This window comes from Catharus ustulatus, chromosome 1 (assembly GCF_009819885.2).
Source record: "Catharus ustulatus isolate bCatUst1 chromosome 1, bCatUst1.pri.v2, whole genome shotgun sequence".
NCBI lineage: Eukaryota > Metazoa > Chordata > Aves > Passeriformes > Turdidae > Catharus > Catharus ustulatus.
The window spans coordinates 46,730,162-46,744,350 of record NC_046221.1 but is presented as its reverse complement, the minus strand read 5'-3'; the positions used below and the strand labels follow the sequence as shown (position 1 = coordinate 46,744,350).

At 44.6% G+C, this 14,189-nt stretch overlaps 1 protein-coding gene across 6 annotated transcripts in view; it reads right to left on the bottom strand.

Annotated features, from left to right (window-relative positions):
- ULK4 (unc-51 like kinase 4) overlaps positions 1–14,189 on the bottom strand; it is a 235,925-nt gene that overhangs the window by 124,242 nt on the left and 97,494 nt on the right. For 4 of the 6 annotated variants that reach the window (XR_004418123.2, XM_033061515.2, XM_033061505.2 and 1 more), the window contains exon 30: positions 10,027–10,149. Coding sequence is in view for 5 of the 6 variants with exons in the window: in XM_033061515.2 (XP_032917406.1) it covers positions 10,027–10,149 (123 nt within the window). In the remaining variant the exon portion in view is untranslated. The remainder of the gene's footprint in view (positions 1–10,026; positions 10,150–14,189) is intronic. The other 2 variants (XM_033061533.2, XM_042779236.1) reach the window with 1 other exon arrangement.

Sequence of the window (14,189 nt, the reverse complement as noted above, 5' to 3'; positions counted from 1 at the left end):
CAGGGCTTGTGTCCCAAGCCCCTCATCAGCCTTGTTGCTCTCCTCTGGACACGCTCAAGCATCTCAACATCCTTCCTAAACTGAGGGGCCCAGAACTGGACACAGCACTCAAGGTGCAGCCTCACCAGTGCTGAGTATAGGGGAAGAATGACGTCCCTGCTCCTGCTGGCCACACTATTTCTGATACAGTCCAGGATGCCGTTGGCCTTCTTGGCCACCTGGGAACACTGCTGGCTCATGTTCATTTGGCTGTCAACCAGTACCCCCAGGTCCCTTTCTGCTTGGGCACTGTCCAGCCACACCGTCCCCAGTCTATAATGTTGCAAGGGGTTATTGTGGCCAAAATGCAGGACTTGGCACTTGGTCTTGTTAAACCTCATCCTACTGGATTCTGCCCATCCAACCGTTCCAGGTCTTTCTGTAGACCCCTCCTACCTCCCAACAGATCGACACATACTCCCAGCTTAGTGTCATCTGCAAATTTACTAATGAAGGACTCAATACTCTCATCCATGTCATCAATGAAAATATTAAACGGAACAGGCACCAGCACAGACCCCTGAGGGACACCACTGGTGATTGATCCCCAGCTGGATGCAGCACCATTCACCACCACTCTCTGGGCCCGGCCATCCAGCCAGTTCTTAATCCAGCAAAGAGTGTTCCTGTCCAAACCACGGGCAGACAACTTTTCCAGGAGTATTCTGTGTGAGACAGTGTCAAAGGCTTTGCTGAAATCCAGGTACACAACATCCACAGCCTTTCCTGAATCTACCAGGCAATCATAAAAAGAGACCAGGTTGGTCAAACACGACCTTCCCCTCCTAAACCCGTGCTGGTTGGGTCTGATACCCTGGCCATCCTCTAAGTGCTGAGTGATGCCACTCAGTATGAACTGTTCCATAATCTTACCTGATACTGAGGCCAGGTTAACTGGTCTATAGTTACCAGGATCCTCCTTGCCACCCCTTTTATGAACGGGTGTCATATTGGCCAGCTTCCAGTCATCTGGAACCTCACCAGTGAGCCACGAATGCTGGTAAATGATGGAGAAAGGCTTTGCAAGCTCATCTGCCAGCTCCCTCATCACCCTGGCATGGATCCCCTCTGGGCCCATAGATTTATGAACATCTAAGATTCTCAGCAGTTCTCTGACTGCCTCCTCCTGGATAACTGGGAGACCAATCTGCTCCCTGACATCATCTACTGTCCCAGGATGACAGTTGTCCTGAGGACAAGATGTCTTCCCACTAAAGACTGAGGCAAATAAGGCGTTAAGCACTTCCACCTTCTCATCTGCAGTTACTAATTTTCCTCCCTCATCCAGTAAAGATAAAAGGCCAGACTCACCCTTCCTTTTACCATTAATATATTTGTAGAAACATTTCTTATTATCTTTTACAGAAGTTGCCATTTTTAGTTCAAACAGAGCCTTGGCCTCTCTAACTTTTTTCCTACATGCTCTAGCAGCTCCCTTAAATACTTCTTGAGGGACCTGACCCTCCTTCCAAAGATGATCGATCCTCTTTTTATTCCTAAGTTCCTCCGAAACCTCCTTGCCCAGCCAGGCTGGACATTTGCCTCATCGACTCGCCTTTCAGCACACAGGGATAGTTCGTTCCTGTACCCTCAAGATCTCTGTTTTGAAGCATGCCCACCTTTCCTGAACTCCTTTGTTCCTAAGGGCTGCTTCCCAAGGAACTCTCTGAATAAGTCTCCTGAAAAGGTCAAAGCCTGCCCTCCAGAAATCCAGTGTAAAAGTCTTATTGATATTCCTCCTGATTTCACCAAACATCGAGAATATAATTTCATGATCACTATGCCCCAAGCGACCTCCAACCATCACATCTCCCACCAGTCCACCTCTATTTGCAAACAGCAGATCTAACATAGTCCTTCCCCTGGTGGGCTCACCCACTAGCTGCATCAAAAAGTTGTCCTCCACACCCTTTAAAAACTTCCTGGACTGCCTTTTTTCAGCTGTATTAAGTTCCCAGCAGATGTCTGGCAAATTGAAAAGTTGAAGTCCCCTACAAGAACAATGACTGATGATCCTGAAATATTATCTAGTTGCTTATAGAATAAGTTGTCCACCTCTTCTTCCACATTAGGTGGACGATAACAGACTCCAAGTCAGCCTTGCCCTTAACTCTTTCCCATAGGCATTCAACTTCATTGTCATTCATTTCAAAAGCCTCCCTAATATAAAGGGCCTCCATCTCTTCTCCCTTTGCTGTCTCTTCTGAAGAGCTTGTAGCCATCCAGTGCAGTGCTCTAGTTGTGTGTTGTCCAACCACGTTTCTACAGTGACAGCTACATCATAGTTCTGCTGTTGCACCATAGCGTCCATCTCTTCTTGTTTATTACCCATGCTGCATGAATTGGTATACACGCACCTCAGCTGGGCTACTGATTTCCCCCCTAGCACAGGCTTACCACCCTTGGGCCTGCTTCCAGAGAGCCCATCTGCACCCCCTTCCCCACTCAAGCCTAGTTTAAAGCCCTCTCAACAAGGTCTGCCAGTTTGTGAGCTAAAAACCTTTTGCCCTTAATTGAGAGTTGGATCCCATCTGGTTCCAGCAGGGCAGGTGCCATGAAAGTTGCCCTAAGGCCAAAAAATCCAAAATTTTGCTGATGACACCAACCCTTGAGCCCCTTGTTAATGATATGAGCTCTCCTATTCCTTTCACAGTTAGTCTCAGCCACCAAGAGACTGAGGAAAAGACTACCTGTGCTCCTGTCCTATCAACCACTTGACCCAGTGCCCTAAACTCTCTTTTAATTGCCCTCACATTCCTCTTTTCAATCGCATCACTGCCAACCTGGAGTATAAGCAGTAGGTAATAATCAGAGGGTTAGACCAGTCCGGGGAGTCTCTCAGTGATGTCCCTTACCTCCCCCCGACCAGGGAGGCAGCAGACCTCCCTTGTGGGATGGGTCCTGTCCACATATGAGGCCCTCTACTCCCCTCAGAAGGGAGTCACCCACTACTACTACCCTTCTTTTCTTTCTGACGTAAGAGGTGATGATCTCTCTGACAGATGAATCATAATGGGGAGGCTCAGTGGGCAGCTGACCCTCCAGATCCAGGACCTCATACCTATTCTGAAGTGGCACCTGGCTAGGGGGTGGGGATTGGGAGGAATTTTTATTATTATCTTCCCAAGCAGGGACCCATTTCCACTCCCCTTCATCCACCAGGTGCATTTCTGTTGCCTGACAGTGGGAGGTTTGGGAGTCCCTCAAAGATGGGAGGGTTGAACTCCACCAGTCTATTCCCCTTTCACTTTCCCTGACACTTCTTAGTCTTTCAACTTCCTCCCTAAGCTCAGACATCAGTGAAAGGAGATCGTTCACCTGTTCACACCACAGTCAGGCTTGCTCCACAACACCCCCTGAAAACATTGATAAGCTCAAACACTCTGGGCAGGAATGAGTCTGTGTGGATACATCCTTTTTGGAGGGTTCCGCTTGGTTGCATGCACTTGCACTAACTGCAGTTTTTGATTGTGTAAAATCCATTATCAACAGAAACTCTCAGCCAACAGAAACACTGTAGACAGCTCACAGCAAGTCTTACTAGCAAGGAAAAAAAAATCCCAAAAAACCAAAAAACCCTACAGCCCTGACTGCTTGTCCTGCCTGCGCAAACTGCCGCGCAAACTGCCATGCCACACCCCCAGAGATGTTCCACGCCCCTGTTTGCCTGCTCCAGTTCGCTGTGCTCTTCATTGCCGTCTTACATAGTTTTGCAAAGGAATTGTCTTAAAGCTGGTGAAAAATGAGTTCAGTTGTGGGATTTATTTCATAAGAATGTTCATATTCTAAAACAAAAGTATTTTGGTTCTTCACAGACTGTTACATAATTTATACTAAATTAGGTCGTCCTACCCTGTTTGGAAAACATACAGAATCATCATGATATACATATGCAAATCATAATACTAAATAACAACATTATTTCCATCTCATTTAAACATATACATAAATAAATAGTGCTGGCTCAAATTTACTGGTAATCTGATTTTAAAAGACTTGCCATCAGTACAATCTAAATTTTTAATATACTAGCAATTTTCAGAATGAGACTTTGCCTCCAATTTTGCTTTCCAACAACATTCAAGACCTGTTTTTCTAAGAAATCCTAAATTACTTTCTTACAAAACAAAAATCTACTGCAGGACACTAAACACAAAAGGCTTTTTGCTACAGGTTTGATACCTTAAAAATTTAAAAGACAGAAAATGTGATGTTATCAGAGAGACACTTCAGAGGAAAGTTGGGTGGAAGGATGTGGTAATCTGGGTGTTAGAGACATTCTAAGCTGAACAAATGAGTAGAAATTTTTCTGCAGAACAGAACTCTTGGGCATGCACAAAGCAAGAACCAAGACATTAATTTTAAAGGTATGAAATGTCAAATCCATGAAGATTTTTGAACCCTACTAAGGGCTTTTAAAAAATAGGCATGACTGTTTAGATTGCAAAGGCTTGGGTAGACATCTAAAGGAGAAAATATTCCAGAAATTTATGAAGTAGTGTGCTTCTTTCTAACTGTAAGATGATGGCAAAAAATTAAGTGGCAAGTGATCAGATCACACAAAGAAATAAAAAAACCCCCGAAGATGATAAATCTTTATATACATGTGGTTATGTTATAGAATAACTATTTATGCTGAAAGTGACTTGTGAAATATCTCTTTCAGTCCATGTAAATGAAATGAAGATTACTCCTCAATAGCTACCTTTTATAGAGCACCACATCATCTTATATGGGCTCTGAAAAAAAACCTCATAGGTATCTGAGAAAGCCTCCAGAAAGTATACCCACAGACCTGACTCCTTTCTGCAGTCTTCTCTGCGCACCAATGTGCTGGGTTTGCATTGAAGCCAAGCGCATCCTAGTTGGTGCACTGGTGATTTAGCCAGCACTGGACCCACCACAGCCCACTATTGAATACATGAGAATGGACTGGACAGTAGATTTACTTCATGCTGCACAGACAATTCATGGCAGAACTAAATTCACTCAAGTCTGCAGCTCCAGCTGTAGCAACCAGTTGTAGCAGTCAGCAACCAGATGACTCTTCCTCATTTGCTACTTATAGTCACAAAGCCAAAAATTCACTATTGAAAGTAAAACTAACTAAGAATGAATGGTATTTGCCCCTTTTTAATGCTTTACCTTATTTGAACCTTCCAATATGACTCTTTTCAAAAAATTACTTAAGAGTAACATCAAATGTTTGTCTCACATTTTTACATATTAGACATTCAGTAATTGATCAGCAACATGAAAGAGGAAACAAAATTACAGGTTTAAGGTTAATAGCTTATTTCTTTACTAAAGGGGAACTTTTACAAAATGTAACACTAAGGAATTGTTTTACATTAAAAACGGTGATTAGTATTACATGTCTAGTCTGTACATGACTAGACTATGAGAACTCCCTTTCAATAATGAACTTTGACCACTGCCTTTGAAATGAATTACAATGATGTGTGACTTGACAACAGTGTTATTAGCTGACACAAAACTTAACATTTCAAGAGTCTGTTTCTGAGCAAGTCTTCCTGCCTGATGTTTTTTGATAAAGTAGCATATATGCAAACATTACACCAAACAATAGGAACAGCAAGATCATAAAAATTCTCTGCTGTTTTATACTACCATTACTTCTCTAAAAGGAAAATCAGGGTTTTTACAATTCAATTTTCATAGATGCAAAACTAGCATAATCAAAATCAAAATCGGGTTCTAAATCTACATAAACATTCCCTAAAGTTCTAATAAAACAGTTTCATCCTCTGGCAATCTCTCTCAATCCATCTGGATTGTGATTTTCTCACTAATGTTGTACACCTCTAACATTAATTCTACTGCTCAGTTCAGCTGGACTAGGCCCTAAGGTTTACCTGTTATCAGAACTACTCCATTTTATTTAATTCATATTCATTATTGAAAATAAATTAACACATAAAAACAGAGATGTAATTTAGCAGCAAATAGACCTACTTTTTAAAGTGAGCATTTCAACCTTAAACTAGGAAATTAAAATGACTAATGAGAAGAACAAAGTGTTTTTAAAGCAATTATTATGAGTCCACATTAATCAAGGAAAGCACTAAAGCACTAGTCCTCTAGTATAATGGCAAAGAAATTACCATAGGTTCAAAGAATCTATGCGCAATACCAACAAATGAACTGAATCACAATTCTAGCAATTAAAAACACCACATTGACCTCTAAAGAGTATGATTTTGTGTTGGATTGGTTTGGGGTTTTTTACTGTTTGTTTTTTGAAATCAATGGCAAAGATTCTAGACCATTTCAGAATATAGTAGAATGTAAATAAACACTGACGTAGATCATAACGAATCATGAAAATGATGAAAATACAAGATCAACTTATTACTAACACCAATCCTAAAATGTGCCTTTAACAGTCTTTAACAGATAATGCGTAGGTACAAAAAATAGCATAAATGAAGTTTGAAAATTGGATAATGGATAATTCTCAGATGATTCCAAATACACTACGACAGTTACAGCAATTTCACGACCGTAAGGCGCACCGGACTATAAGGCGCACCCCCCGGGAGTCCGTAAAATTCGCAACTTTGTAGATCAGATAAGGCGCACCGGACTATAAGGCACACTTTATTTTTGCAGCGAGGCTCCGCTCCCAGCTCACCCCACATGGTTGCTGGCCCAGGCCCCGCCTCAACTCAGCAGCCATTGGCCCCCTGGCCCGCCTGAACCCAGCAGGGGTGGTGCCGCGGGCCCCCTGGGCAGCATTCACCCAGCAGCCATGGGCCCCCGGGACTGCCTGGACCCGAGAGGGGCGGTGCCACAGGCCCCCTGGCCCGCCTTCACCCGGCAGCCATGGGCCCCCGGGACTGCCTGGACCCGAGGGGGGTGGTGCCACAGGCCCCCTGGCCTGCCTCCACCTGGCAGGGGCGGTGCTGCGGGCCTCTGGGCCCGCCCCCAGCCGGCTGCCATGGCACTTCCAGCTTCCCCCACGGCTCACAGCTCACAATTCCGGTTTGGCAAATTTCGCAACTTTGTACATCAGATAAGGTGCACCGGACTATAAGGTGCACTTCCGGGTTCAAGGGAAAATTTTAGTCAAAAGGGTGCGCCTTATAGTCGTGAAATTACTGTAATTACCCATTGAACCAAAACAGAACCAATTGTGATATACTGTTCACTATAGCATGTACCTGGTTTCCATTATGTTCACCAGCAATTTGTATGAATATGAATATATTATTCACCTCTCTCATGCTTTTGAAACACTGGCTACTTCCTGCAAAATTTATTGGGAAGTCAAAGAATAAGGAAAAAGATAGACCAATTGCCTAAACTGTGCTCCTTTTGAAACCTTGGCAAACAAATGATTTAGTGAAAGTAAAAGAGGACCTGTAAAGTAGGTGATAAACACAATTACAGATAGGTTAGAATCTGGAATCTGATAGCCAGTCTTAAATAAGAATGCTGGACATACTGGTATTTCAAATTACAGTAAATTCACGAATACAAGCCGCACGGAGTATAAGCCGCATATCCGGTGTGTTGGCAACATTGATGTCTTTGTCAATAAATAAGCCGCACCCGGAATATTAGCCGCACTTTAGTTCGCCGCGAACTTTCACAAAATCGTCATTTAGTAACACAATCGCGGGATCGCTGGGGCTTACTGGCTTACTGGCGACCTCGGAAACATTGTTTCCAAGTGAAAAAAGACACACCCTTTATTTACAAGCCGAAAAAGACAGGAACAATAGTGTGGTCATTTTGCGAGCATTGCCAATGGATCCATGTTGCCTTTAAACAGCCGCTCAGCCGCGCGGGCAGGCAGCTGAGCTCCGAGCGGAGCCACATCTCCGTGCTGGCACAGGAGCGGCCGTTGTAGCCCTCGCGGCCCGTGGGGCGAGCGGCCGTTGTAGCCCTCGCGGCCCGCGGGGCGAGCGCCGCTCTGGCCCTCGCAGCCCCGTGGGGCGAGTGGCCGTTGTAGCCCTCGCGGCCTGCGGGGTGAGCGGCCGTTGTAGCCCTCGCGGCCCACGGGGGGAGCGGCCGTTGTAGCCCTCGCGGCCCGCGGGGCGAGCGCCGCTCTGGCCCTCGCAGCCCCGCGGGGCGAGCACCGCTCTGGCCCTCGCGGCCCGCGGGGGGAGCGACCGTTGTAGCCCTCGCGGCCCACGGGGGGAGCGGCCGTTGTAGCCCTCGCGGCCCGCGGGGCGAGCGCCGCTCTGGCCCTCGCAGCCCCGCGGGTGGAGCGGCCGTTGTAGCCCTCTCCCTGCGAGCCGAGTGGCCGTTCTACCCCTCTCCCTGCGGGCTGAGCGGCTCCCCCAGCCCTCTCCCTGCGAGCCGATTGCCCGCTTCATCCCTCTCCCTGCGGGGAGAGAGGCTCCCCCAGCCCTCTCCCTGCGAGCCCAGCCAGCCCCGTAGCCGCACAAGACTGAAAACACTTTAAAAAGTACAGAGAAATATCACGCACTTTTATCGAATTGCCGAGGTAACTCACCCCGATAACAACCCCCGCCCCTCAGTAACGCCGCCATCCACAGGCAGGCAATAAGCTGTTCTCTGATTGGTTCGTCGTCAGAACAACGGGAAACCATGGATTTCAGACTGTTTTGGCTCGGGACTGGACCAGCATGATACTAGGTAAGGGCAGATATCACATTTTTGTCCATAGATTAGCCGCACCGGAATATTGGCTGCATTTCCGGGTTTCCACCAAAATTTTAGTCTTCTTGCTGCGGCTTGTATTCGTGAAATTACTGTATTAATAATTCATTCAATATCCAGAGCTGCTCTTTAATAATATTAAGAAAAAAATTCCTGTGTGATACCAAATAACCAGGAGGATGAGTGTGCATCCACAATCTACCTACATTGGTAGACATAATGGCAAATACGTACAATTTCTCAAATAAAGCCAATTCAGTAGGGAGAGGAAATATACTACTAATATAAACAGAAGCATTCTTCATAGCTCTTAAAGTACTAGAATATCTGTGGGTTAAATCTAAAAAAATGAAAAGCTGTTTTATTTGTTTCTAGAATACATAAAATACTACAGTAGCATAAACAGCTTCTTTACAATTAAAACTGTTGCATACAATTGAAAACATTTAAAATCTCAAGCCACTCTATTTCATAGTTAATTTGTAGTCTACCTAGTATATTAAAGCACCATTCCCAGTAACATAATAAAAGATTAAAAGAGCTTGTTTCATCTTTTGTAATAAAAACTGGGAAAACAAATTAAATTTCCTTTATTTTTTTCTCCTTGTGCTCATTTCAATTGATCAAAGCAAAACAGTACAATACTCAACAACCTCTGAGCAATAATACTATCAGACAACACAAAAAGACAATGGTCAATGACAAGAATAACCACATTTTTTTGGTATATCCAGGAAGACAGAGAGATCCTTCCTTATTACTATCCACTCACACAGTTTAAGTTGTATGACACAATTGTTGGGGGTTTTTTTCTGTACATCATAGTCTAAATTTTGGAATAAGAAGGAAGATATATTAAGGTAATTAGTCTACCTATACCAAAAACTAAAATCTGTATTTAGGAATTTTAAGGGTAGATATATTTATAGGAGAACTGACCAGCTTTCATGTGAATTGACTGGTGTAAATATTTAACAAACACACCACCTTTGTCCTGTCCACAAATATGTTCAGCTGAACAAGAATTTTGACAATGTTTTAGGTTTGGTTTTGGGGGTTTTACATTTTTAAAGATAATTTGAATGCAAATTTTTTTCCAGTTTTGTCTCTAGCGTTTCATTGGCTAAATCCACATTAAAATAACTAGGATCATATAAAATTGACACAAAAGATATAAGATGTGCTCAATAACAAACACTCCCCAATGATTTCTCTAAATAAGAGTGCTAGTCAAAGTAGTACAATAGTGAGATCTGTTATTGCTAATTCCTAATAGGAAAGAAGAAATTGAAACAGAAGGAACCCAGAGTAACAGAGAATGCGTGGTTGCATCACCTCACGGAAGCAGGGCTGCGCTCAGTCAGGGCCACCAGCAGTTTCAGAGCATACATTGGTACTGGGTCTGGAGCCAGCAGGATGTTCTCATACCTGAAAGGCAAGGTAGGAAAGTGGCATAAACTGGGGAAAAAAGAAGACAAGAGATACACATCAAAAATTGATATTAAAAATTCATAATTTCCCATTTCCAAACTTTATAACTACAATGGAAATACAAGGCTGTTTCAAATTGTACAGAGCAACAAACAAGACTCACTTAGAAATAATATTTTAAAACCAGCATCAGATTAAATTTAAATGTAGCATTAATAAGAGAATACATTTTTAGAGAGAGAGAGAATTATGAAATATATAATAATAAACATGCTTCTGTGTGTATATATGTATACATATACATGTATAGATATGCAGGTTATATTATAAAACATGCATGTTTTATAAATATAAATCATAGCAATATATATTTATAAAACATTCACCTTCTACATGCACAAAACTTATTTATTCTATATTATTTTATATATTAAAAATCTATTCTTGAAGAGACAAGCAGTAGATGAGCCTCAAAATCAGGTAGAAGACTTATTGAGTGCTTAGGAAGATGATCAACCAAATTATATATGATTAAGCTCTATATTTTGTATACATAGTAATTTTTCTCAAAATTGAAAGAAATTCACATTGAGGTTTATATTTTATCTCAAATTTCAAAAAATATTGCTTTCACTGCAGCATACTTTCATTCTCCAAGTCATATAGACCAGAAAAATACAAAAGTACTTCAAAACAATGTTTATTGAGAGCTGTGTCAGAAAATAAACCAAGAAAAACCTCTTTGAAACATTTCCAAGTATCACCTGATGGAAATCTTGGTAAGGGAAAACAAGATACTGAAAAACAAAATGCCTGTAGCTGTTGTTACTAACATTCTAGTGATTCCCACCCAACACACGGGGCTAAATTTACTGTATTTAACAAAAAATGTATGTGGATGGAAGTAGAACACAATGATGGAAGTGAGAAAGATTTAAGCATAGAAAACCACAGACTCCGCTATGTCAAAACACAGTCTTTGATTACAACTAGTCCTACTCCAAATATGTGTAAGCAATAAAGCAGGAAGCATAAATCTCTTCATTTGCAAAAAACACCCAAAAAAAGCAAAAACATGAAGAATTAATCAAGGACAAAGGAAAGGATGAATTGGAAGAAAACACGGTAGGTTATCATGTTATGAGCAACAAAATGGTTCCACAAAAAGAAAAACCTGTAGTGTCCTGGCAGAGGGAATCGTGCAAATCACTGACATTTTTACTTCACATCTTGAGATCCCTAGTGCTGTCCGAACTGAGGAATCTGGATGACTACCCACCACCTTCACGCTAGCCTGTACCTTACTGCGTGTCAACTCTTCCTCTCTCTGTAGACACCATATCTCAGCACTGTGCAGGAAGGAACCTGACCTGTGCAGGAAGGAAATCTAGAGGGAGATGCTTTGCTAGCCTACAACGAGGAGGGACAAGCACATCAGTCATGCAGTCTTGATGTACAGTAGTTTCACGAATACAAGACACACGGATTATAAGCCACACCTCCAGTGCCTCGACAATGTTGTTGTCTTTGTAAATAGATAAGCCGCACCCCGAATATTAGCCGCACTTTCGTTCGTCGCGAGAATCCGTGCGCAGCTTTCACAAGCCGCACTGAGTATAAGCCGCATCTCTGGGTATTGGCAAATATTTCGTTCTTTGTCCATAAATAAGCCGCCCCTGAATATAAGCCGCTCTGTGGTTCGCAGCGAGGACCTGCATGCAACAAATTTGCCAAATACTAACAGAACCGCGGCATGGCGGGGGGTTTACTGGCTCAACTAAGGCTGTGCAGGTTCGGCCCGCTAGGGGCTGCTGACGGGGCCAGGTGGCCCAGTCCGGCGCTGCCACTCGGGGCTGGCCCCAGCCTCTGGGTTCGCTTGCCCCAGCCCCGCTCCCGCTGCGGCGCCAGCCGGGCACGGAGAGAGCGCCCCGCTCCTGCTGCGGCGCCGGCTGGGCACGGAGAGAGCGCCCCACTCGCGGCGCGGTGCCAGCCGGGCACAGAGAGCGCACCCCGCTTGCGGCGCGGCGCCGGTTGGGCACAGAGAGAGAGCCCCGCTCGCGCCGCGGCGCCAGCTGGGCATGGAGCACCCCCTGCTCCCGCCACGGCGGCGGAGGGCGGGGGCAGAGCTCCCCCCCTCCTCCCCGAGCTGCGGCAATGGCGGCGCGGGGCTCCCGTCGGCTCCCCGAGCCACGGCAATGGCGGCGTGGCCCCCCCCCCCCCACCCCGGGCCGCGGCAATGGCGGCGCGGGCTCCCCTGCTCCTCCCTGAGCCGCAGCAATGGCGGCGCGGGCTCCCCCCCTCCTCCCAGGGCCGCAGCAATGGCAGCGCGGGCTCCCCCACCCCTCCCTGGGCCGCGGCAATGGCGGCGCGGGCTCCCCTCGTCTCTCCCCTGGGCTGAGGCAGAGGAGGGAAGAGAGCTTTCCCGCCTCTCTCCCCGCCCCCCGTGCTGCCTGCAGGGAGCCAGGGCAACAGAGTAACACTGTAACAATCGCGGAATGCCGGCTTTTACTGGCAGGTGCTTGGCTCAGCGCCCTGGCTGGCACGTCTGGGGTTGTAAATGTCAGAAAATTATTCACATATTAGCCGCCCCCGACTATTAGCCGCACTTCCGGGTTTCCACCAAAATTTTTGTCAAATTGCTGCGGCTTGTATTCATGAAATTACTATACTTCCCTCCACAGATTGCCCATGAACAAATGGCCATCACATACCTCTCTCTTTTGAGTGTCCACCAGCTGTCAGATTCTGTCCTATCCCTTACCAGCAAAGAAAGACTAAACAGTATCAGCAAAAATTCTTCAGCCTCCAATATTCTATCTCAGTTTCAAGAAATATCAAGCTTTCCAGTAACCTATATTTCTCAGGAGAGAGCTTTACCTTATACTTGCAAGTAGATTATGCTGACTCTTAGAACCCCTCCCTTCTCATCTCTACCAATGAGATGGGGAAACTGATTCAGGAATTACAGTAATTTCACACGTATAAAGCGGACCCTTTTGACTAAAATTTTGGTCCAAACCTGGAAGTGCGCCTTATACCCCGGAGCACCTTATATATGGACAAAGTTCAGAAATTTGCAAACCCGGAAGTGCGAGCCGCGAGCTGAGCCATGTGGCGGGCGGGAGGGCTGAGCTGCGAGCCGCGCCGCGAGCTGAGCTGCACCAGCTGGCACTGGGGGTGGGTGGGAGTGCCAGGGCGCACGACGTGGGGAGAACGTCTGGGGTTGCGTTTAAAGGCTATGCCAATGTGTGAAAAATGTTTGCGAATTGAGCACCTGCCAGTAAACCCCACAATCGTGCGATTCCATTACCGATTCGTTACTTTGTTGCGCACGGATCCTTGCTGAAAAAAAAAAAATTTGCCTTGTAGTCCAGTGCACCTTATATATGGACAAAGTTCGGAAATTTGCCGACACCTGCAATTAAACACTGGATTCAAGATTCTGAGTTGCTTCAAGACCCTTTTTCATACATCTGCCACACAGCACATGCTAAGATGACACAAATGAAGTTCCCAACACAGGACCATGTTTAGTCTCAGGCTGAAAAGCCCTTCTACTCAATTAAGCTAGTAAACTTGGAGACAGAAATCTATTGGTAGTTTTCCTTCTAGTTTGTAATTAGCATGACACGTCACTCCAAACACACATCCCCCAGTTTAATAAGAAAGGTTGTATAAAATGGATATACCTACAAAGGGCACATTTCAGAACAAGGACAGAATTCTGTTTGTTTTGACTTCAGGTCTGTTCCCTTATCTGAAGAACATAATCTGATTTTTAAATAATGCATATACTATATTTTAAAAATAATATTTCTAGCTGTCATTTTAATTTGTACTGATACGTTTTATATTTCCCAGAGGGAAAAAATGTGAAGAAAGGTGTTGGAAGTAAGTTTCTCTACAGAACTCTTAAGATTTCCATCCAATTCTCTGTCATAGAGAAAAGTTTACACATCTTGCATGGATAAAACTTTGGACCTCAAACTGTAAGAACATTACTCAATTAGCAAAGAAAGTCTCATATTTGGAAAAGGCACTGGATTTCTGATCATAGTCTAGCATTC